The sequence below is a fragment of the Vespula vulgaris genome, chromosome 7 (assembly GCF_905475345.1).
Source record: "Vespula vulgaris chromosome 7, iyVesVulg1.1, whole genome shotgun sequence".
Taxonomy (NCBI): Eukaryota; Metazoa; Arthropoda; class Insecta; order Hymenoptera; family Vespidae; genus Vespula; species Vespula vulgaris.
The window spans coordinates 8,117,501-8,144,066 of NC_066592.1; the positions used below are offsets into that span (position 1 = coordinate 8,117,501).

At 32.1% G+C, this 26,566-nt stretch overlaps 1 protein-coding gene across 3 annotated transcripts in view; it reads left to right on the plus strand.

Moving 5' to 3' along the window:
* Nucleotides 1-25,089, plus strand: part of LOC127065421 (uncharacterized) — a 160,079-nt gene extending 134,990 nt beyond the window's left edge. For all 3 annotated transcript variants that reach the window (XM_050997737.1, XM_050997736.1, XM_050997735.1), the window contains 5 exons: nt 9,915-10,401; nt 15,061-15,351; nt 18,049-18,199; nt 18,304-18,514; nt 18,595-25,089. In XM_050997737.1, coding sequence (XP_050853694.1) covers nt 9,915-10,401; nt 15,061-15,351; nt 18,049-18,199; nt 18,304-18,514; nt 18,595-20,730 — 3,276 coding nt within the window. In that variant the 3' untranslated portion in view covers nt 20,731-25,089. The remainder of the gene's footprint in view (nt 1-9,914; nt 10,402-15,060; nt 15,352-18,048; nt 18,200-18,303; nt 18,515-18,594) is intronic.
* The last annotated feature ends 1,477 nt before the right edge of the window (nt 25,090-26,566 follow it).

The following is a 26,566-nucleotide window of genomic DNA, read 5'->3' on the forward strand; positions in this document are numbered from 1 at the left end:
TATTTAAAAAAAAAGAAAAAAAAAAGGAGAGAGAGAAAAGAAGAAAAGAAAGAAAGTAAAGAAGAAGAAGAAAGCAAATGAATAAGAAGACGAGAAAGAAGGATGGTAGTAATGGTTAAGAGATATCAAATTAGTTTAATATGCTTCATATCTGAAATTTGTGATCATAGCTTGTGCAGAAATATGCCTTTAATGTAAGATATGTAGTAGTTTAGTAACAGCCATATATATATATATATATATATATATATATATATATATATATATATATATATATCTGTCCTATATGTGTGTTTAATATAACATGTATTTACGCACACATGCACGTAAGTTGACTATTCCATTTGAATGACATACGATCGCGTGTATAATGTGACAAGTTGGATAATGGACGGTAGATAGGAAAAGGTGGGAGGGATTGTAACGAGGAGTATTAAAGTACCGAAATAACATCGTATTGGAATATGGAAATGACGAGAAGGATGATATCAAGGTTTTCTTTGAAAGGAAGAAGAAAAAAAAAAGAACGAATGAAAAAAAAAAGGATGAAAAAAAAAATTCCCCAGGAAAAAGGAACGAATGAAAGAAAAGAGAGAAGTGAAAAAAAAAGATATGAAAATATGGCCACGCGTTAGAGAGAGAGAGAGAGAGAGAGAGAGAGAGAGAGAGAGAGAGAGAGAGAGAGAGAGAGAGAGAGAAAGTTAAAAAAAAAAGAAACGAAAAAGAATGAAAGAATGAAAAAATATTATATTATATTTGATTATGCATCGAATATTAGGAGATATGACGTTCCGTGTTAGTGTCCGCTGTGATAAACTTTGTTAAACGCGACGGAGAAAATTAAAGAAAAGAATATATGTATTTTAGCCTTATAAATATTATATTTATTCGTTATGCATCGAATGATGGCGTAAAGGTCGAAATAATATATACCAAATGATAGAGAAAATTAAAGGAGAGAGCGAGAAAGAGAGAGAGAGAGAGAGAGAGAGAGAGAGTCAGTGATAGTGGTCTGCCGTAGAGGAAACTTATAAATATGTATATAAAAACGTATTTCGAACAAATATATATAAATAAATAACGCTCGCTCGGACATTGAATATTCATACATTGCAATGTTGGTGAAACGGGAGGGTGGCGACGATGGTTCTCCGACAAAATTCAATAAAATTCATTATTCCATGCTTGTGATATTCGAGAAAAGAGAAATAAAAAAAATACAAACGATAGAAACGAAGAGAGAGAGAGAGGGAAAATCAAATTGATCGATTCGCAAATCGATCCGTTTGTTATTTAAGCTCGTTTGTTATTTAAAGCTCGTTTATTAAGCTTTTCTACGTTCCTGATTTGATTTTGAAGATATATTTGGTAAAGTCTTCCGTAATAATTTACAACTCTATATAACTCGTATATCATTATGTGTGTATGTATCTGTGTGTACACACACAAATATATATATATATATATACATTTATATATAGAGGTACAAATGTATACGTTAAGTATACATATGCATATACATATACATATATACGTATTGATATTCGTAGAACGTCGAGCAGAAGCAATTTTGCCTTTAACCTCTATATTCGCGTTTAACTTGCCAGAGTGATTCTCCTTCTTGTACTCTGAGAATTTTCTTCCTTCTTCTTTTTTCTTTTTCCCTTTTTTTCTGTCTTTTTTCTTTTTGTTTCTCTTCTCCTGTCCCTTTACGAGAATACATTAATTTCAATATTTTGAATGTAAAGTTTTGAACGTACGTACTTTGCGTAAATATTTATCTTCATTCTCTCACTCCCGTTTCTGTTTCTGTCTGATATATACATCTCTTTCTCTCTCTCTCTCTCTTTCTCTCTTATCATTCCCTCATCTTCACTACTTCGACGTATTTTATATTACAATCTCCCGAAACATCGGTTCCCGTAGTGCTTTCAAAAGTATTTTCTCCAAAGGTATGGGGAAAGACACGGGTCGGGGATGGTACTATATAAAAGAAAAAAAGAAAAAATGGAGAAATAGAAAGGTAGAAAAAGCGAGCGAGCGAGCGAGCGAGCGTGCGGGAGAAAGAGAGAAAGAGAAAGAGAGAGAAAGAGAGAAAAAGAGAGAGCTAGCAAGAGTGTATTAAAACGAGAAGGAGAACGGTATATAGTGGCGAGGAGTGGGGGTAAGTAAAGGGATGGGAAAGCTCGATCGATCCGGAAATACAGTGTGTAAACCACCGAGCATAATCAAATCCCTCTTAGCTCTTGTACACATTACTATTCTAAAGTGGCACTGTTTTTATTCTCTATATGTCCACATTGAATTGCAGACGAAGGAAACGCATGACTTTTCTCTTACTTCGAATTAAACGTAAACTTGTTCTTTCTTTCTTTCTTTCTATCTTTCTATCTCTCATTTTATTTGTTTTTGTATCTTTTGTTTTCTCGTTTCTTTTTTATTTATTTATTTATTTATTTATTTATTTATTTATTTATTTATTATTATTATTATCTTTTTTTTTTTTCGTAAAAGACATTGAACGAAACACGACAAGTGGGAGGAAGGGTGGATTAAGGGTTATAAGGAGAAATTTCTACTTGTCCTAATTAACGCTGACTCACTAATTGCCAACTTTTACCACGTACAAACTCATTGACAGTTTATATACCTGGAACGTTCATCGTTGAAAACACTCTAGACGATCTTTTTCTTTTTCTTTTTACTCTTGTTTTTGTTTTTTCTTTCTTCTCTTCTTCCTTTTATATTTTCTTTTGTTTTTCTTGTGCGCGTATAATTTTTTTTTTCATTTCGTTTCGTTCTGTTTCATTTTGCTTTCGTTCATTCCTTTCTCTTCCTTTTTTTTCTTATTTTTTTTTTTTTTTTTTTTATTATTTTTTGTTGACGAGCACACGTCCTTCGAGCACGTCTTTATCGTCGTCGAAAAATACGCGAAATCAGCGTGTGAAATATATTTCGGAACTTTCGGGTCACCCTATATTTCCTGAAAACGTACCCCATTGCCCCGTCCACCGACTCCTAGTGCTCCAGGGTTTAATCTAACAATGATTTATGCTCCTCCAGTGGCTCTCAGTTTCTTCAAATTTTTAATCGATCCATCTCTTATTCGTTCGAAAATTCATTCGTTTCTTTTCCTTCTTTTCTTTTCTTTTCTTTTTCTTTCCTTTTTCTTCTTCTTCTTCTTCTTCTTTCTTATTTACTTACTCTTTCTCGTTTCGCGTACTATCCTTACTCAGATTCTACCTTTTCTTTTTTTCTTTTTTCCTTTTCTCTTACACGCTACTTCCTACGACTTAATTTATATATATATATATACATATAAATACATAGACATTTTTAATTATTATTATTATAGTCCGCGCCTTTGTGATAATTTACTAAAATTAGATCTACCTATTTATACATAAAAACGTTGAATTATTCTCTTTTATATCCTTTGTAAAATCAGTAAGAAAACTGTAGAGATAAAATGTCTTTTACGTCGGGCAACACATTCTCGATGTTTATTTTGATTTTCTTTGAAATGGTACCTTATGTATGTATGTATGTATGTATGCAAGCATGCATGCATGCATGCATGCATGCATGCATAGATGCATATATGTACATATGCATGTATATACGTACGTGTACGTCGTCGTAGAGTTGTTCGAACGAATAAAATGCACGATAAATCTTTCGGGTTAGTTTGAGAACCGCTGCCCCGACATCGGCTACATACATTCTACTGCTCGACTGTACACTTCGTATGAATGTATTATGTACGCTCGACGAATATGTCAACTGCAGTATCACGAATTTATACGATCTCTTCCAATATTTTTTATTATTTTGCATTACTCTTCGGTGCTGACTGAAATAATTTAATAAAAATCTATCTCCCATTGAGTTCGCTTTTGTCGGAGTTATATCTGAAAGGAACATGAAAATGATAATAATTAGTTTTAACATGGGAGAAGGGGATGGGAAATAGAGGTAGAGATAGAGAGGGAGAATGATAAGGGGAAAGAGGAGGAGAGGGAGAACAAAACTGAGTTTTCCGTTTCGATTACGCTCGACTATAAATCAATAAAACAATGACTGCGGCTCGGACATTTCAACCTATCGTGAATTCTTTTTCAATAGTTTTTACAAATGTATTATTTCGTTTCCTTTTTTCTCTTTTTTATGTATGTGTGTGTGTGTGTGTACGTTCGTCGAATTGTCCGACAAAAAGTATATATGAATAAATAATAATAATAATAAAAATAATAACAATAATATATTAAACAGAAAATTAATCACACGGTTTCTTTTTATCCCGTTTCAATTATATTTCATTGATCTATGCTTTTTTCTTTTCTTTTCTTTTTTTTTTTTTCTTTCATTTTTTCATTCGATCTCAAAATCAATTGATTTAAATACATCAATTATTACATCGATCGTATAATTTGTCGATCGACAAATTTGATTTACTATTTATTATCTACACGTTGTTAAGTAATCAATAGACGATGAATAACGACGAGCGTTAACAAAAATCAATATACTTCCTAACGATCGCTAATGAGTACTTGTTCGTACGGTAGTTTTCGACGTTGGTAGTATGTAGTAGTAACCAGAGATATTCGATTGGGAATATGGCCTTATGGTGTATAGATTTGTCCTGATTTTCGTTCGAATACACTAAGTCTCGTCGTTTTAATCGTACCGAAAATGATAATGAACGATTTACTCCCCGTTTCGTACGTGTCCAATTTATATTGAATTTTCAATGATTTACGTAACGAAATCTTTTCCAAAGATCTATTGGATAAATAAATATAGAGATAAAGAAAATGGGAGAGAAATCTTTTCAATATAAGTTAATAAAATTCGCTTGCAAAGTTCCCTGATGGAAAAAGCGAATGTAGTTGTGTACGTGTGTGTGTGTGTATATATATATATATATATATGTAGGTGTTAGCAAGAGAGAAAGAGAGAGAGAGAGAGAGACAGGGGGAGAGGGGGAAGGAGAAACAGCGTGGAATTAAATTTTCACGGTAGAAACTTTCGCGGTCGTCGTAGCTATTTCCCGAGTATACTCTTCGGGCAACGCGAATCTTTCGAGTATCATCCCTCTGCTTTATTAAAACGTATCTCCCTCTCTCTCTCTCTCTCTCCCTCTTTCTGTCTCTCTCTCTCTCTCTCTCTCTCTCTCTCTCTCTCTCTCTCTCTTTCTCTGTCTCTTTCTCTCTCTCTCTCGCAAATGACGCTACGGCGCAATTGAGCACGATCTACGGGAACCGGACGCTTGTTATATTTACGATAAAAATATTTTCCAATTAAATACAAAATATCTAAAAAAAAAAGAGAGAGAAAATAAAAAGGAAAAATAAAATACCGGGGGTGTCGACCTGGCCGAAAAAAGTAAATGAATTAAATTCGGTATACCTTTTTTTGTTACCCCTCCTTTTTTTTTTTGGTACTCTGTTATTTCCTCTTTTTGTTTCAGATTGACGTAGTAACCGTAAGCGCTTTTAAATTGTAGATTTTAATCCAATTATTAAATCGGGTCATATATGAAAAGTTAGTTCGCGGGGGGAAAAAAAAAGAGAGAGAGAGAGAGAGAGAAGAAAATTGTTCGCTCGGAATATTAATTAATTCACGAACGTATTTTAAATAGATCGAAATATATTTTCCTTTTTATTGTATAATTATTTTATTATTTCGATATATTCTATATCGTTCCATTTCGTTTTCTTTTTCCCTTTTTTCCTTTTCGATAAATGAAATTTATCGGTTGCGAGATTAAAAAGAAAAGTGGGGAGAAGAAAGGAAATAACGAGAGGAGAACGTAAAAAATGCAAACAGGAAAGAAAACAAAACAAAACAAAAAAAAAAGGATTAAAAAAGAAAAAGAATATCCTTTCAAAAATTTTGTGGTTCGCATGATTCTCCGACTGGACCTGCATACACCCGTATACATATACATACGTATCTATCCATACATACGTACATACATACATACATACATATATACATACATACATACATACATACATACATACATACATACCTACGTACGTACGTACGTACGTACGTACGTACATACATATATACATATATACATACATACATACACACATACATATATAAATACATATATAAATACATATATACATACATAGATACATACAAAACGTATTGATATTTGAACATTCTCGTTGGTATCAGTGAAATTGATAGGTTATCGGTGTGTTTAGGGCTCGCGCGAATCGCCATAGCAACGTCTGAATACATTTCCACTTTGATTCGACGGCGTGCGAGAGAGCGAGCCATTGAGAGATGGAGTAGGAGGAGAAGGAGGATGGGGTAGAGTAGGGAGAAAGAGAGAAAGAGAGAGAAAGAGAGAGAGAGAGAGAGAGAGAGAGACAGAGAGAGAGAGGGAGTAGTAGTAGCAGGAGGAGAAAGAGGAGGGTGCTGAGTGCATCTAGGAGCAGTGGTGGCAATGATGGTGGTGGTGTTGGTGGTAGCGATGGTGGTGGTGGTGGCAATGTTGGTGGTGAATGAGGAGAGGGAGGAAAGAGTCACATACCGACGTTAACGTCGACGGTGCGCGAGTACATCGGTTTATTTCTATCAACACGTGGCACAGTGCTCTATCGCTTTATCGTAACATCGACGAACTGCATTTCCCTCCTCCTTTCCTTCAAACCTCCTCTCGAGGATTCCTCAGGATGTTCTTTCTCACCTACACACATACATGCGCATGTATGTATGTATGTATGTACAGAAAGGTGGCGAGCATGTCGAGAGAAAGTTTAAAAGTTTTAAATGACGTTCCTGCGAATCTCGTCTTATTCTCTCTCTCTCTCTCTCTCTCTCTTTCTCTCCTCTTTCTTCGTTTGAATACGAGAAGCAATGTAATTTGACGGTAATTTCTTCGGTTATTCAAAAAAAAAAAAAAAGGAGAAAAGAGAAAGAAAGAGAGAAAGAAAGAAAGAAAGAAAGAAAGGGATGAATAAAAGAAGAAAAATTAATTTTACGAGCGCGTCCTCGTAAGCTTTCATTTCCTTTTTTCTTTCTTTCTTTTTCTTTTCTTTTTCTTTTTTTTTTTTACTTTATTCATAAAAATTTGTTTAAAGATCGGCGTGTAGAGAGAAAAGCGAAGGAAAAGGTCAAGAAGAAAAAGGAAAGTTGAAAACGAAAAAAAGAAAAAAGGGAAAAAGAAAACTCGAACAAACAAATAAATAAACAAACGAACGAACGAACGAACGAACGAAAAAACAGAAGAGAAAAGAGGAAAGAAAGATAAAAAAAAAAGAGAGAAGGAAACCAGGAAAAAAAGATGGAAGATAAAATATAAAAAGGGAAGATACCGTGGATACTGTTTCATTTGGTACGATAAATAAATCCGCACGAGGAGTGGTCGTTCATATATATTCGCGATAATAAAATAACGAGAAAGAAAGTTCACAGTTTGGCTCGAGTGTGCTGCCATGGTGTGAGGAGGAAAGGATTTATAGACGGTAATAATTGACGGTAACATCGCGAACGAGAGCGTAACACAACACACAAGACACGGATAGAGAACGGTGAGGGAGAGATCTCTCTCTCTCTCTCTCTCTCTCTCTTTCTCTCTCTCTCTCTCTCTTTCTCTGTGTATTTTGCGTATGTTTGTTGTGTTGCATCTATATATGTACGTACGTATGTATACATGTATGCATATATGCATGTTTATGTATATATGTATATATGTATGTATATATGTATGTATGTATATATGTATGTATATATGTATGTATGTTTGAGCGCGAGCCTGTTGAAGAGGGGTGGAGATCTACGGAAAATGACGGTGCTGCGTCGAGTGCACTCGCGTTCGCGTGAACCGTACGATATACATATGCATGCAGCACCGAGGAGTGGCTTGACTTCTCTATTAAAGAAGGCCTCCTGGCTCATCGGTTTCGTCATACACACAAAGGAGCAACGACCTCTTTCTGTTTCTCTCTCTCTCTCTCTCTCTTTCTCTCTTTCTTTCTCTCTCGCTCTGTCTCTGTCTCTGTCTGTGTCTCTCTTTCTCTCTCACTCTCTCTTTCTTTTTCTCTCTTTTCTCATTTCTGATACGAGACGCCATACTTTCTTTCTCTCTTCTTTCTTTCCCTCTTTCTTTCTTTCTTTATTTTTCTTTGCGTTCTTCTTCTTCTTCTTCTTCTTCTCTTTTTTTCATTTTCTTCCCTCTCGTTGTAACAAAATTTGTTATTTTTGACTGACACCTTGCTTGGAAGGATGGGTGTAGAGGAAGGAAAAAAAAGGAAAAGGAAGGAAATTTTTGAACGATCAAAGACAAAGGAGAATAAAAAAAGTGAGATGAGAGGATTATCGTTAGCCTCTTTTTTCTTTTCTCTTCTCCTTTTTCTTTTTTTCTTTTTTTTTCAATTTTGTCTCGTTTCATTTTCTTTCATATATTTCTTTTTTTTTATTGTTATTATTATTCGTTTTTTATCGTCATCCTTTGCTTTTACTTTCGAAAGCATATTTATGCTTATTCGGAATATTCCATCCCACCAATACTCCCATCAACATCACCACCACCACCACCACCACCACCACCATCATCATCCCTCGTCATTTTCCATGTTACTTTTTATAAAGTTTGTATGTTTTTAAATTCACTCGAGCGTGCGAGAAAGAGAGAGAGAAAGAGAGAGAGAGAGAGAGAGAGAGAGAGAGAGAGAAAAGTTGTCAGAGAGACGAAGTAGAAAGAGAGGGAAATATATGAGTGGCGTGGAGGTTTGGAGGAGAAATAGGGAAAGGGTGGTAGAGGAGTGGGAGCAGGTAGAATAGCGTACAGAAAGAATACACTGCGAGGGGAACGCTTATCGGTGATGTAGTAGTTATGTAGGTGTCTATGTATTAGAGGGACGAGGCTTGGATGAGCACGAAGCTAAAAGATGAAAGTATAACCCGGGCAACAGTGGCTCCCAAATTGTTAGCGATGTATTATACATCACTGGTATATGGATGAAACCATTCGTTTCTCGTCGTGGTCTTTTTTATAGAAGGAATTTTTATCGGGATGAAAACAACATGTCGGCCATTTTGAAATAAATTCATCTCGATCGTTATTCGATCATTTTATTAAAATTTTTATTAAAACGAAGGTATACCAATTCATTACTTTTTTTTTTCTCTCTATTATTTATTTCCTTTCGTTAATTTTCTTTCATTTATTTTATTTTTCTCTCTTTCTGTTTCTTTTTGTTCCATTATCTTCCGAGAATTTTATTTGAGAAAATTATGTCGTCCGCTTTTTTCTGCTTTTTTTCTTATTCATTATCGCAGTTATTTCGAGTATGAGTGGTAGTTAGGAAAACGGAAGTACGTTCTTTATTTATCCGTTTGCATCGGGAATGAGAAGAAATTTAATGTATTTGACGAACATAAAGATAAGCCTTGTAATTACGACGTCGCTACGAGGTATCCGTCGAGGCAATTAAATTATTCTCTAAAGCGGAATGGATAACGATCCGTTAGAGAATAATAATATAAAGTTGTATTAATAACTATGTAACTAACAATAAACACTGATCATTATCGGCGCTACTGGTATAATTTTGTGTAATTTCTTCGAGGTTGGAATAGATACGTCGGTAATTCGTTATCGAATTATGGATAAACGATAAAATGAGTGACCGACTGAAATGTCGATAAGGAAGAGACTTATATTATTGATATCTGTTTTATCTTCTAACGATATTTGATGCTTATCCCCGTCGATAAAATTTGTCTAGAAAACGTGATCTTACCGACTTACCGTACGATCAAATCGATTATCTTACAATGATAAAATTCCAATCGGAAATATACTTACGTGATAAGAAAACATTCGTAGGTAATATAAAAATATCGTTAAAATGAAAACGAAATAATATTCTTGTTTTCCTTTACAGGACGAGGTGTTGACGATATCTGAAAAAGTTGTTGTCCGTGTTCACGACTTGGTTACCTGGTTATCACCTACGTTGGAATGGTCGTGGGGTCGTGAAATTTTTTACCCGAGTTCACCAACACCAACATCCTCTCCTGAGAGCAGTCCACCGAGATACGAAATTCCTCAACCTCAGGTGTTGACCGATCCTGGAATCGATTTTTCTGACGTTGACAAACAACAAAAGGAATACGAGAGCAATATAAGTTCTTCGAAAAAATCCGATTGTGACGGTCAAACCAAAGTGGTTGTACTTTCGTATCCGAGGTATTGTAGATATCGAGCACTTTTACGAAGATTGGAAGGTGCAGAACCTTCCTGGCTTTGTTCTTCGGTAGCTGCTGCACTCGGTGGATTCACTGCTACACCTGGAACGCGTGTACTCTTCTGCAGAGATACCTTTGATTATCCCGACTTGGAGACTCATGAACTACTCTGCAACCATTTAGGTAAAATTTCATTTCGTACGTTTATAAACTATATACATTCAAAATAAACTTATATTACGATATATCATTTTATTTATTTATATATCGTTATATATATATATACGTCATAACATTATGTATATATATATATATATATATATATATATGTTATAACATATTATATATATATGTGTGCGTGGGTGTTCATAAATTTTTTCGAGGAAATATTTATTAGCTTCAAATTTTAATGTGATAACTTTCTATTTCAATGATTATCGTATCGAATGATACTTCGTAACGATTTAATTAAATATATCGTGTCAATAATGATATGACAAATTGTAATAATACACGTTAAAGTTCTCATGCAATTTTAAACGCTATTTTTTGATATTAGTATAATGTAAGTTAAAAATGAGTGAGAGAGAGAGAGAGAGGAAGAGAGAGAAACAGAGAGAGAAAGAGAGAGAAAGAAAGAGAGAGAGAGAGAGAGAGAGAGAGAGAAAGAGAGAGAGAGAGAGAGAGAAAGAAAGAGAAAGATAAATTGTACTTATATATAACTTCAAGATGACTAAGAAGAAAATCTTAACCTCCTACTTCTTCTACTTGTCATTTTTGTTAAAATTTTTATGAAATGTTCTTAACGTCAATCTACTATGATTGTTGATCTCCTATTGTATATAGACAAATTGTAAATTAAATATAAACAATGAATAAATGCAAATGAAACGTTTAATTTTAATATTTATGTAGAATTAATTTACATAAAAATTCACGATACATTATTTTTATTAATTTTTACGTAAATGTCATTTAATTTTGCCAAAATATTCATATATATATATATATATATATATATATATATATATATATGTATGTATGTATATATGTATATATGAATTCTTTAACATTATTTATTTTCCTTCATTCACAACTTTTTTTCTGTTATCACGACACGAAATATTTACATTGCACATTGCATCATTTCAATATAACACAATCACTCTTTTTTTTCAAGATTTTTCGATACTTCCTTATGGTTAGGTTAATGAATTTTGAAACCTATAAGAAAAAAATTATCTTAACAAATTGTTGAAAAAAAGAGTGATTGACGTTTCAAAATCACCTAACATCTTTTAACCTATCACTAAAAGTTATTGGTTGGTCCTGTATATTTTTAGTTTCATCATTAAACCTATACATACGTACATACATCATACATACATACATACATACATACATACATACATACATACATACATACATACATACATACATACATACATACATACATACATACATACATACAACATACATACATACATACATACATACATACATACATACATACATACATACATACATACATCATACATTACTCATTCATATATGCATACATACTTACGTACAAACACACACACACACGTATATATGTATGTATATATATTTATTTCTAATTTCGTGATTCTAACCCAGTTCTTACAACTTTGAATGATCTATTTATGTTATCTATAATCATCATGCTATAATTTATATTACACAAAGAAATTTACATACGTGTAACGACAGAAATAAATGAAAAGTATTACGAATCGTATGATTAACACTTTTTATTTACGTACTAATATGCATATATATATATATATATATATATATATATCCACATGTAGTTGAATATAAAAAAGATCATAAAATATAAAATATTTATTATTACTATCATCATGCGATATGGTTATTTCCAACGATAACATTTTTTACTGTAAAACGTATATCATTATATCATTAAAATAAAAATCATTATACGAAATGATCCTATTGGTTTTGCTACGATAACAAGACAATAAGATTCGTTGATTATCTTGACCAATGGAAAGTAAGCGACTATTGTCGAATGTTTACTACGATATTAATTGGTTATAACAGACGTTAAGTCTAAGTAGCATTTGATAGGTTTGTTTTTGTCGATGAATAAAAAAATATAATAAAGAAAGAAAGAAAGAAAGAAAGAAAGAAAGAAAGAAAGAAAGAATTGATTGAAAACTCTCACGTCTCTTCGTTCTCACGTCAATAGTTTTTATACATTTCATTTTCCATTGAAAAGGAAATTGAGAAATTATATTAATCGTCCAAGCGTGTTGATATATGAAAAAAATAAAGAACAAGAAATGTGTCGATAGTTAAAGAAAGCTTTCGATTGATTTTTCCTATATATATATATACATATACATATATACACACATATATACATATAGAGAGAGAGAGAGAGAGAAAAGAAAAAAAAAAGAAAAAAAAAAAAAAATATTTTTTCGATTATATAATCGAAATTATATTCATAACGTTAATATGATCTCTAAAGAAATATTTATATTTCGTCGAACATTTTTCAATCGTAAGATTATTTTTATTTTCATCAGTCGATGGACCGGTCGCCAGTATCAACGTATCGCGTACGTACGTTAATGGAAAGACGGCGTGTTCCTAACCTATATATTTATGTATGTACGTATGGGTATACGTGTGTGTGCGCGTATAACACGTACGTATATTTGGGAGAGCGATCACGTCGAGGTTATAAAGTTTCTTTTTGATCGTATTGACTTGCAAATTTTTGCGAACGATTCGTTCCAAGTATAAATTGTAATAATAAAGATATCGTAAGAGAAAGAAAATAAGGATTAAGAAATCAATTATTTGATATTCGGAGCTTTTCCGAGTTTAATATCGGTGTCGCTTTATTGCGTCAGCGAAAAATTATGCCGATCATCATGAAGATTCGCAAGAATCGAATCATCTATTTGAAGATAAAGGATAAAAAAGATGCAACATCGGGTGTATCTAGATGTAAGTGTCTTCTTCTTCTTTTTTTTTTCTTCTTCTTCTTTTATCTAATTTCTTTTTTCTCGCGAATATCGTAATACTTGGAAGATAATTTTTCATCGAAGGAAAGGCCACGTAGTTATACACGTACGTACATACGTGATGGAGGTGTAGTCCATTTCTTTTTTTTTTTTTGGCTTTGTGTTTTAATCGCGCAAAATTGCTGACTAATCTCTTGATGATTTTAAAGAAAGAGATGAAAAGAAATAAAAGATGAAAGAAAGGGAAAAAATGACGAGGGAGGATGATACATGAATAGATGATATTTGTTAATGATATTTATTAATTATGATCGTTATATCTTTATCTTGGAAGTTTCATAATTATATATTTTTAATTCATTAGTTCTTTTTCAATAATTTATTGTTATATATAATGCGTATTATAATCGTATTGTACGTATATATATGTACATATCTATATATATATATATATATATATATCATGCAATTACATATATATGTACATATATATGATCTTATTATTAATAAATAAGTAATAAAATTGTAACATAACTATAAATAATTATATATATAAAATATTATGTAAAACTATAATAATTTAATTTTATAATGTAACTATAATAGTATTATTATATCGAGTGGTGTTCAAGGTAAAACGTTGCGATATTGTTATCTAATATATACGACACTTCTTCGAGAAAGAATTATCTAATTTCAAGGTCTTTTCAAGATCCTTTTTTTTTTTTTTTTTTTTTTAAATAGGACATCGTTTGAAGTGAAATAAGAAAGAAGAAACGAATAATCATCGTTGGAGATTCCTTTTTTTTTTTTTTTTTTTTTTAATTTAATCGATCTTCAATCTTTCAAGATATTTAACAAGATTATCTGTGTCTAAAAGAATGTTTATAAATTTCTCGAATAATACCTGCGATTCTCGATCGTTCGTAAATCTTTTATAGACTTGTTTATTTGCTTTAATTAATGTTTCCATCAAACGTGCACGTATGCATACGTATTCACATTCGCATGAGAAGAGACGTAAGAGATAATATACGATTACGCTAATTAAACACTTCGTCTTTTATAGACAATATTACACAGATATTTCTAAGAATTAAATTTATTAGCGCGTAGTTAACATTTTTTTTGTTCGCCATCTCTTGCGATTTTGAAAATATTGATGATTCATTGGCGACTTGATTTTCAAATTTCAGAATGTGCAAAGATACTTTGGTCGAAGATAATTATTTCGAAAAATCGAAAATGAATAGAAAAGAAAATTAAAAAAAAAAGAGAGAGGAAGAAGGAAACAAGAATTGTATCTTCTTTCATAATATGATATAATAGTTTTATATATATCGTATAATTATAATTAAGGTTGTTATTTATTTTATGAATATTTTTAAACATTTAATCGATATTTGAAAATAAATGTTCAGTGTTTATAATATAATAGTATCGATATGTAATATAAGTGACGCAATATTGACGTAATCGTGTCATTGATTAAAATATTCGTATATATATATATATAAATAAATAATCAATATATATATATAAATAGTCTCTCTCTCTCTCTCTCTATATATATATATATATATATATATATATATATACACATAAATAGTCTCTATATATATATATATAAAATATTTATTAATTAATAAAAATTATTAAACAAAATGCATAAATACAAATGTATAATTAAATATCAAAAAACAAAAAAAGATAAAGAAAACTAAGAAAACGATTAAATTATATAAATTTTATTGACACAATTTGATCTTGTATATGAATAAACAAAGTCGAAAATTTAGTCATAATCGAAATGAATTTTCAGCGCCTAAATTGAAAGGACGGCCACGAAGGAAACGTAAAAAGCGAAGTGCTTCACCTGGTGAATCCAGTAACGAGAGTGAAGCTTCGGTTGCTTCTTCGTCAAAATGTGCGTTGAGCAATTCGAGTCAACAATTGATACCAGCTCCTGTTGGAAGGCCACCATCGGCGGGTGTACGTCGAAGCGAACGCAAAACAAGTGCCGAAGAAAAAAAGTTTATGGTCGATGTACAGAATTTCATGAATTCACGAGGCACACCAGTTGGAAAGATGCCATTGTTGGGATACAGGCAAAGTCAGTATACATGTTTATCTTTTTTTTTTAATTTTATTATTTTTATTATTATTTTTATTATTATTATTATTATTAATCCTTTGCACTATAATCATTTGATATTTTATTTTATTTTATTTTATTTTATTTTTATTTATTTATTTCTTTTTTCCTTTGGATATTTCCATTTTATTAAATTATTTTTTGAATATATATATATATATATAAATAAAATGATATATGATTTCAAACGATTATTATATGATTATATTTGTCATATAGATCTTTTAATTAATTGAACTAATTCACTATATATATTTTTTAATTAATTAGATATATCAAAAAATTATGAAACAAGTATAGACTTAAAATTAGAGATATAAACTGATGTTGGTGAAACCGAAGTTTAAAAGAACATATAACTGAGAATTATAAATTTCGTTAATCAAGTAACAACTGAAATGTTTAAAATGTAAAATATAGAAGAAGTAATATTACAAGATTACTTCGATTGTGCATAATGTAAAATATTTTGGACTTTATTTATTGTTAATAATTCTTTTTTGGTTATGGTAAATCAATTCTACAGTTTTTGTTTTCAAGAATTTTCACTAATATAATAACTAAACTTATTGTAAAATTGTTTTTCTTTTTTTATGTTTTTCAGTTTTTCATTATCTCTCAAGTTTACTTTCATTTGAAATTATTTATCATAAAACTGTAAACGTAACTAATAAATTATTACAAAATATAAGTATTAACTTTAATCCCATAATGACTGTTTCAAGAATAATTGATTAAAATGTCTAATTAATTGAGATGAAAAAATATATAAAAAGTTATTCCATAAAAAAAGTTAAGATTCATTAAACTTCTGATTTAAATGGAAGTCGGATATTTTATTTCATAATCTTAAAATTATTGCTAGATCAATGAGTATTAAAATTATTGTTGAATCATTGTCATTAAATCATGAACATTTTTTTAATATATTCTTTTTTCTATTACTCCTAACGAACAAGATATTCAACTAACTTTTAATTTATATATATAATCAACCTCTGTGTGTGTGTCTGTCTGTGTGTGTGTGTGTGTGTGTGTGTGTGTGTGTGGGTGTGTATTGTTAGTGTATCCTTTTTTCTTCAAGGATTGTTTTATTCGACTAAGCTATAATTTATCCTTTATTCTTCGATTTAACATCGTTCGTCGTTCATTCGCTTGTTTACTCTTTTCAATAATAATTGGGTCGCGTCCATCGGGTGTTCACTGCCAGTTGTTTTTATTTTTAGACGATAGTTTATCGTTTTTTCCTCTCGTTGCTTATTTTTATCTCGAGGAGAGAAACAAACAGAAATGGAAACGACGATATTAAAGATATTCTCGTTAAATATCCAATAAAAATAATTCGCATTATATTCGACTTAAATTGAGACTTTGTCGGTGGATTGATTATTAATTTATAAGTGTCTATGCATTTAGCAATTTAACAAATGAAAAAAAAAAGGAAAAAGAGTTTTGTTTTTTTGATACCGTCCCAAATTCAATTAACGTTGTTTCTTAACTAATTAATTTTCGAATTCTATTCTGCTTTTATTCAGAAATTAACAATTTTTCAATCTCTTTGACGATAAATTATTAAATCGTGAGTTTCTATTTTTGGTAAATGTCAGATTCAAAGTTCATTCTTTTCTTTCCTCTCTCTCTCTTTTTTTTTCAATGAAATTTTAAAAATAAAATTTTAATTTCGTTTTTTTGACACTGTTCCTAATTCTAAGCTCCTTAGTCAATTAATTCTCAAATTAATGTTTCTTTTTTTGTGAAATCTATAATTTTTCGATTCCTTTCATGAGAAATCATCCAATTGTCAGTTTCTATTTTTAATAAATGTCAAAAATATTCTATATCCGTGTTTTCAATCAATATTCGTTTTTTTTTTATCGTTCTTAGCCGATTAGTTTTCAAATTGTGTTTTTTTTTTTTTTTTTTTCTTAGAGATAGATAATTTTTCGATTATTTTTATGACAAATCATTCAATTGTCAATCATTATATTCAGTAAATATCAGGAGCATTAAAGTTTTCGATAAATATTACATTTTCAATTCGTTTTCTTAATAAATTATTATTATTATCGCAGATCACTCAGGCTAACAAGCTTTTCTAACGATCTCTGTGTTCTTTTTTTTATAATCCTTTCTCTCTCTATTATAATCCTTTTTTAAATTTGATCGCATGTTGTTTCCTCGTTGATTGGTGTTTCACGGTATTTTCTTTCTCCTTTTTTTTCTTTTTTCTTATGCAGGTGTGTTCGTCTGTGTGCGCTAGAACGTTCCGCAATGTTTTCCATCGTTGATATTCTTTGGATGTTTTTCTTTCCGCGTCTTTTTATCGATCTAACAGTTCCACTTGTCCTAACCGTTATCATTTCCTTGTTACATGCGAATAATCTAACAATACACAGTATATTTTGAAAGGAATTTTTCAATCAAATTGTTACCTATTGATTTGTTTCATGAAAAATAAATGAAGTGTCATCTGACAGAATCGATCGAACAATTCTGTGGAAAAGAAAAGAAAAAAAGAAAAATACAAAACAATAAATCATTGTGCGACGTCGTAGTGCACAGGATTCAAAATTATAATTTCAAAAAAAGAAAAAAAGTTTAAAACGAATCGTGCCAATAATTGACAAGATATATGATTTGATTTTTCTTTCACAGTCGATCTGTTCCTGTTTTACACGAAGGTACAGACACTCGGTGGATACGATTCCGTTAGCGCTGGACGTCTCTGGAAAACCATTTACGATGATATCGGTGGAAATACAGGATCCACCAGTGCTGCTACTATAACTCGTAGACATTACGAAAGGTAGGATGGATGATAATAAACAAACAAACAAAGAAAACAAGAAAGAAAGAAAGAAAGAAAGAAAGAAAGAATTGAATTGTTAATAACAAAGACATTTTTTCCAGGTTGCTTTTGCCTTATGAAAGGTATCAAAGAGGTGAGGAACCCAAAGTGAGATTAACACACGGTAGACGTACGAAAACGAGTAGTATATCTGAAAGTCCGGTGGATGGGGATCAAGAGACCAGCGACTCGCGTTCATCGGAGACACCACCGTTAGTTGAAACACCGCCTGTAAACACTACTCCACCTTTGCAAGCAGTTTTATCGAGCTCGGTAATGACGCTATTAAAAAATACAAATGAACGATACGAAAATTGTTTCTTAAATAATAACGGAGAAATCGATGTTTTCAGTCATTCCCATCGAACGAGAAACCGAAATCAGAAGTCGGAAAGACATCCTCTTTGCGTAGCGTGAGAGTTAAACCGGAACGTTTGAAATCATTGAATACAATAATCGCCAACAATACAGCACCAACCAGCCAGCAAACCAATCAACTGCCAAGTCCTCCTCCGTCATCGAACACGCCAATTTCGACTCCGAGTAGTACACCTTCCACGACGCCTACGATCGTAACCGGGAATCAAAGTGTTCTCGAAAGGCAATTAAACAGTCCTCTCGTGTCCCAACAAGTACCACCGTCTTGTTCGTCTCCAGGATTACCAGTGAGCACAGTAGCCATGAACGCATCGACGGTAGTAACGTTGACGCCGCCACCTGAAAAAGATATGAAAGAGATTAAATTAGATCCTAAGCAAACGACTCTGCTGGCACAGGGTAAGGAGAACATACCATTGTTCGGTGAGAAGCCAATCTTCACGGAGAAGGCGATAGTACCGCCGAGATCACCCGAGGTGATCGATCTCGAAAATGAAAGTGATACGAGTAGGGATAAGATAATAATACCAAGTTTTAAGAAACGAAAATTAGAAATATTGCGAGAGGGCGGTCTCGAAGTTACAGCCGTTGATCTTGATGCAAGACCGAGCGTGATTCAGAGCAACGTAGCGCCTACTCAGCCTACGGCGAAACCCGACGATAAGTTACCGTCGTCTTATCCGCTTTCCGTTACTCCGAATTCGGTACCAAAACTTATATCCGTTACCGTGACACCCGACATAGGACATATGTTGCCATCACCTCAGGAGAATCAGACCAATCATCAACAGCCTCGGTTTCAGTCCCAAGGAAAACAACATCCCGTCCATTACAATAACAATAATACTACTACGACGAACAACAATAATACGACGAACAGTAAAGTTATTAATCTTGGTAGTTCGAACAATGCTGGATTGTTGCAGTTATACGCGAATGCGAACATGATACCAGCGTCGGCAACCCAGATGGTTAATTCCAATCATCGTTTTCTACCACCGAACGTTCCTAACGGGAGAATAATATTACCACCGAAGGTTACGCAGTCGAGGTCAATTTTCGCGCACAACGAAAAAACTGTATACGGAAATCCAAAAGACATTCTAATTTCTCCAAAGTATCGTCCTACGCAGCAGCGGATACAGCCACAGCCGATGATCGGTAACAGTGACTTCAGTGGAAACGTTGGGGTTCTCGATCTAACGCAAAAGCCAACCGAAAAGGCAACTTTCTCAAGACCGAGTCTAGAGATAGTTAGGGTACCTGTAGTGCCGAGGCCTAATCCGCTCAATTTAGAAATGAGGAAATCGCCGACGATTAAAGATAAGCCAACCGATTGTACGACGAAACGAGCGTCTTTTCCCGGTTATCAGACTGTTCTCGATAGTCGGACTATGGCATCGAATAATTTAGAAATCACATTAGTCAATCCTAAACTAAAAACTAATAATCATAGCAGTGTACCGTCGTCTCACGTGCAAATACCGAGCCCACCTAACAGAACTAGTAATCATCCTTCGGTAACACAAAGGAGACAAATTAACGGGAAATATGCGGGAAGAAACGAACCAGTGTCGCCGTATACACCAAGGAAACCCACGCATCCCGTAATACCCAATGTACCTAATCTAAATCATCTGAATAGTGTGAATTCTTCTTATCCTAGGATGACTAACAACGTTCAACAACAAATAGGTATAGATAGAAGGAAAACATGCGAGGCTGGCAAGGATCAGCAACGTAGAATTAGCGACGGTGATAAACCTGTAGTGTTGCAATCACAACAGCAGGACGTAAGACAGACCACAGAGATTGGACGGCGTCACAGTGTACCAAGTATACCCTCCGGTTTTATACCCACTGTGCCACCAAGCAATCCAGCTTTTCTTTCGCAACTGCCAAACACTCCAGGCAAGTTCCTACCAATGTTGGACCCCATGTACTACTCTGCCATTTACAATGGCTTGTTTCCACCTCCGATACCGCCTGCAGCTGCAACGTCCTTTCTACCACCGGAGTTCAGCGCTTACTACAAGGAACTGTTAGCTTCCTCGCAACCAAGACTGGGGATGGCAGGTCAGCATCAACCTGCTGTACCGACATCCAAATAGACAATGGGATCTCGTCCAGCATATCTGGTCTAATTAAAAAAATGGGATGGTGGCTTAATTTTTAAAGACATGATCCGTCGGACTTCCTTGTTGTAAATAAGTGTTGAAAGTATTCATGGAATACCGAGAACAGAATTAGTGCGAAGATAGAAATGCGGCATAGTATAATAATTGTGTCATTTTTACCACCCGTACGTCACGTTACTTCTTTCATTATGATAACGAAACGAAAAATAGGACTGTTCGAACCGATACGTACCGATCGAAGAACTTTTTCAGAAAAAAGATGAACATTTTTTTCGAATTTTCTTATACCAGCGAAATGTGTTCTTTCTTTTTTTTTTTTTTTCTTTTTTTTTGTTCTCTTTTTCTTCTCCTTCCTCTTCTTTTTTCTTTTTTTCAGTAAAGTTCTACAGATCGTTCTATCTTTTTATTCCACTTTAATTAACTTCTTTTTTTTTTCTATAGAAAAGCATTGATTATATAGAAATATATATATATATATATATATATATATATATATATATATATATACATACACGATAGAGATTATTTCGTTTGAACTGCGTACTAATATTCTGTGATAATAAGATGAAGATGAAAAGAGAGAGAGAGAGAGAGAGAGAGAGTGGGAGAGAGAGAGGGAGAGAGAGAGAGAGAGAGAGAGAGTGGTACAACGTCCCACGAAGCAAAGTACTTTTTATATATGTATATTGCCAGTAACCGTATATGTAAACGTGTCTACGGTCAATGTGAAAAATTATTAATAAGAATAAGTATTTTTTTAATTTGTTGAACCCGATTATATACAAATCTTTATGGAAATACGTTTTCGTTCTAGTGGGGAAAATGATTAGGGAAGGGGTAGTAGGAATAGAAGGAGGAAGAAGAAGAAAAAGAAGAAGACGAAGAAGGAGGGGGTTGGTGCCACTCTAAGAAATATTAATTATAGACGCAGGTATTGATTTTTGTAAAAATTTATACGATAAGATTTACGTTTGATCATTTCTTTCTATTTCGTTGTTCCCTTTTCTTTTCTCTCTCTTTTTTTTTTTTTCTTTTTCTTCTTTTTCTTTTTTTTTTTTTGACGTATATGTTTGTGCTGCGGTGTGGTAAAAAAGAAAAAAAGAAAAAAGAAAAGAAGAAAGAATGAAAGAGAGAAAGAAAAAAAGAAAGAAAGAAAGAAAGAAAGAAAGAATGAAGAAAAATTATGCTGCGAAATTTGATTTTGAGGTGGAGACAAATGCGAATAAAACATGTATGTATACGGAGAGAGAGGGAGAGAGAGAGAGAGAGAGAGAGAGAGAGAGGAAGAAAGAGAGAAAACCATTCGATCGATGATCGAAAAGTCGAATTCGTGTAATCATTAAACTAATGTAGAGATAAAAACTCTTCTCGTGTAGTACTCGCGCGAAAAAAGAAGAGAAATATAAAAAAAAAAATAATAATAATAATAATAAATCATAATGAATAATAATAAATAATAAATAAATAAATAAATAAATAAATAAATAAATAAATGATGGAATGAATGAATGAATGAATGAATAAATAAATAATAATAGTAATAATAGTAATAATAAAAAGAAAGAAAGAAAAAAAAATGCAAAACCTTATTCTACTGTAATAAGTTATAGAGAACATTTTTCCTGGTTTAAACTGAAAGAAAGATAAAAAAAAAAAAAATGAAGAAAAAAAAAGGTAAAAAAACAAAACTGCTACACGTTCACAATTACGACATACTGATTCTATTAGTCAGCTGTAAGTAATTAAAATAAGATAAGGAAAATGATAAGTGCACGTTTATGCGAAGTACCGTTCCAATGGACGAGAGAAATCTATGTAAATAGTGTATATATATATAAACAAAACAAAAAAAAAAAGATATACAGCGTAAAGTTTAAGGCTAGATAAATCATTTATTAACTTTCAACGTTAAGAGTGTTTAACGCGAGGTGAACTCTTTAAAATAAGATGTGTACAGGCTGTCTTTATTCGTGTGGCCAACGATCGTCGTCGCATCGCTATTATTCCCAATTAACGTAAGACGAAACGATATTTTGTGGATGATAATACTTTTTCGTCAGCCCTCCCTTCTCCCTCTCCTGGCCCATTCTCTTCTTTCACATCATAAATAGATGATAATCCGTACTAATTTTTTTTTTTATTTATATATATATATATATGTATTTTTTTTTTTTACATTATTACCTTTTTTTCTTTTCTTTTTTAAACGTCACTCCTTTCGTCTTTGTTTCTTTTTTTTTCCCTTCCCATCCCTCCCACCCTCACCCTCTTCTAGATTCCATTCGATCATCAAGCGACAAACGATATTAGAGAATTTAAATTACGAAGCGAATGTCATTTTATTTTATTTTCGAATAATTATCTGATGTTACATATATATATACATGATCGATTTGATCGATTGTTATATCCGATCGTAGCCGTACGCGTTTCGCCGGCCACAAAATATATCGGATATAAAGCAAATGAGAGAAAAAACAAAAAAACAAATAATAAATTCATGGTATATCCGTGTTATACGGTAGATATTATATTATTAGAGTATGCTCGTTTAGGATATTCTGATAACGAAAAAAAAAAATTATATATATATATATATATACTATAAATAATAATGCGAAATAACGTTATGATGAAGCATTCGTAACCCTAAGGCATATGATGAGAGAGAGAGAGAGAGAGAGAGAGAAAGAGAGAGAGAGAGAGAGAGAGAGAGAGAGAGAGAGAGAGTACGGTCTAAATTGGACCAGTTCTAGCGAAATTCAGATTTCTATATCGATCGACGTCTTTCAAAAAATAACTTCGTACGACGCGAGTTCGACTCGTTCTTCTTTTCTTTTTTTTCTTTTTCTTTTTCTTTTCTCTTTTCTCTTTTCTTCCCCCCGTCTTACAGCTCTACCATCCTTTTTTCTTTCTTTTTTTTTTTTTTCTTTTTTCTTTACTCGTTCCTTAATCGCTCGCCATTTTTGTCGCCAAATCTATTAAAAGTTTTGTAATCTTTGATAATAATTTTTTGATTAATTGAATTAATTTTTTGAAACGTATATATATATATAATATATATATATATATATATATATATATATATATATATACACACGAATTTTTCTTTTTTTTTCTTTATTTATTTATTCTTCTTTTTTTTCTTGTTTATATCGTTATCTTTATTTTTTTTTTACTTTTCTCCATTTCTCATTCAAAAAAAAAAAAAAAAAGAAAAAGAAAAAGAAAAAAGAAGGAGAAGATTAATTGAGCGTGTAGAAAAACGAGTTCATGCGAGCGTCCCAATTTGTTTTGCGTTTAAATAAGGACTTTCAGCGATACCCGTTATGTCTGTGCGTGTTATTTACTGTAATGAATTTTCGTATGAATCGAAAAGGGAAGAGAGGTAAAGATAAAGAAGAAAAAAGAAAAAAAAAAAAAAGAAGAAAACATCGATCGTCATTATTTTTCTATATTAACATGTTCTTCTTCAAATGGTGCTATATATGATAAATAATCAAAGATTTTTTTGTTTTTTATTTCTATATTTTCGTTAATTACTTTCGGGTATCGTTGAACGGACTTGATTGTTTTCGAAAAAAATATAATATCTGGATTGATTAAAAATTGCTGTAGGAGAAAAAAAAAAAAGAAAAAAGAAAGAAGAGAAAAGAAAAAGAAACAAACAAAAAAGAAAGAAGAAAGAGTGAAAGAAAGAAAGGTATAATAAAAAAAAAAAAAAAAAAAACAAAACAAGAAAAAAGAATGGACTCTTCTGACTTTGAGAATAAACAAAAAATAAATGAGAGAAGACCGATACTTTTTAAATATCTAGTATGATACCGCAGGGTTCTCTTATCATGATTAAAATAAAGCAAAAAAAAAAAGGGGAAAAAAAAGAAGAAGTTAAAGAAATGCCTAAAATCGATCTTTTTTTGTTTTCTGTATCTAAAAAAAATGGAAAAAAAAAAAGGATAACAAACAAACAAGCAAACAAACAAACAAACAAACAAATAAATAAACAAATAAACGAAGAAGGGCTTGTATGAAAACACGTGCCATAAAAGTGTTTAGATAAATGACTTCGAAATCACGCGATAACGATGGTCGTTTGTATTTGTCTTCGACGAGTCCCTCGAATAAATGGTCAGAGGAGAGAAATAATAAGTTAAACTGTAAAACATTGAAAAATTCCATGCGATGAGATTTTACGTAAATGATAGGAACTAAAAAAAAAAAAATAGAGAAAAAAAAGCAGAAACGTAACGGAAGCAAAAGAGAACGAAAGAAAGAAAAAAGAAAGAAAAAAAGGAAGGAAGAAAGAAAGAAAGAAAGAAAGAAAGAAAGAAACTTTTTCTCCTTTCCCTTTCGTTATCCGTGATTGTTTGTAAATTTGCAAATTTTTAGCGAGTATGAAAGAGATGATCGCGAGTATGCCGAACGAGAAAATGAATGTTTTCGTGTGAATGAAAATTGAGAGAGAGAGAGAGAGAGAGAGAGAGAGAGAGGGAGAGAGAGAGAGAGAGAGGGAGAGAGAAAGAACATGTTTAAAAAACTATCGACTGCGAAATGTTCGTATGTGTATGTGTTTCGTATTTCTGTTGTTCTACTTATTCTTCTACTACTCTTTTATTTTCTTCTCTCTATATATTTTTTCTTTCTTTCTTTCTTTCTTTTTTTCTTTGCGAGTTCTCTTCATTTTTTTTGTATACTTAGCAGTGATTTTAGCGTAACCCTAATTTTTTTCCCCTCCCCCACACTTTAATAATAATAATAATAATAATAATAATAATAATAATAATAATAATAATAATAAATAATAATAATAATAATAATAATAATAATAATAAATAAAAATAATAAATAATAATAATAATAATTAATTAATTATTATTACTATGATATAAATATTTTTTATTATATGGGCATTTCAGTTCCTAAGTTGGAAATAAAAATATCTACTACGAATAAGCGACTCTTGATAACTTCGAAGAACCAAATATATAATGATATTTCGAAAGTACATATTCTTTTTCCTTTTTTTTTTTTTCTTTTTTTTTCTTTTGATTTCTGTTTCTTCTTGGCAACAATTCATAGTCTAATACGAGAGGTTACGAACGATAGGTAAGTGAGTTATATTTTACATAGTTAAGTGAGTCGTACGTTTTATGATTCGTTTTCTTCCTCTCTCTCTCTCTCTCTCTCTCTTTTTTTTTCTTTTTGTCTCTTTTTGTATTCTTGCGGTTTGTTTTAATGACACGTCTTTTTTCCTTCTTCCTTTTTTTTTTCTCTTTTTCTCTGTGCTTCCCTCATTTTATTTCGATATCTTTCTTTTTTTAAATACACTCTGAAGTTGCCGCCACGAGGAATGGTTTTTCTCATTGGCTGCATTCGCGCGGTGTCGCACACGCATCTTGGTGTGAAACGACTGAAATAGAAGAAAAAAGCATGGACAAGGCGGAATGCATGCAGCATGTGCCGCGAAATTTAAAATCCCTTTACGGCAGCCATAAAGCGATAACCTGTTTAACCAGTCCAGCGACCGTAGTAGACGCGGGACGTTTTACCTCGCAAAATCATTTCTATTCGGCCGTTTTTCACATAGCAAATTTTTCTCCAAACGTCTTAGATTTTTCCTCTCTCTCTCTCTCTCTCTCTCTCTCTCTCTCTCTCTCTCTTTCTCTCTCTCTCTCTTTCTCTCTGCGGCTACAGTACGTTTCAAAAAAGATCTTCAATCGCGTTTTCAATCGGAATACTTTCATCGATTTTCATGAAATAATCGTGTGATATTTTCAAATCTTGAGAATAAAATCTAGGTAAGTCTGTT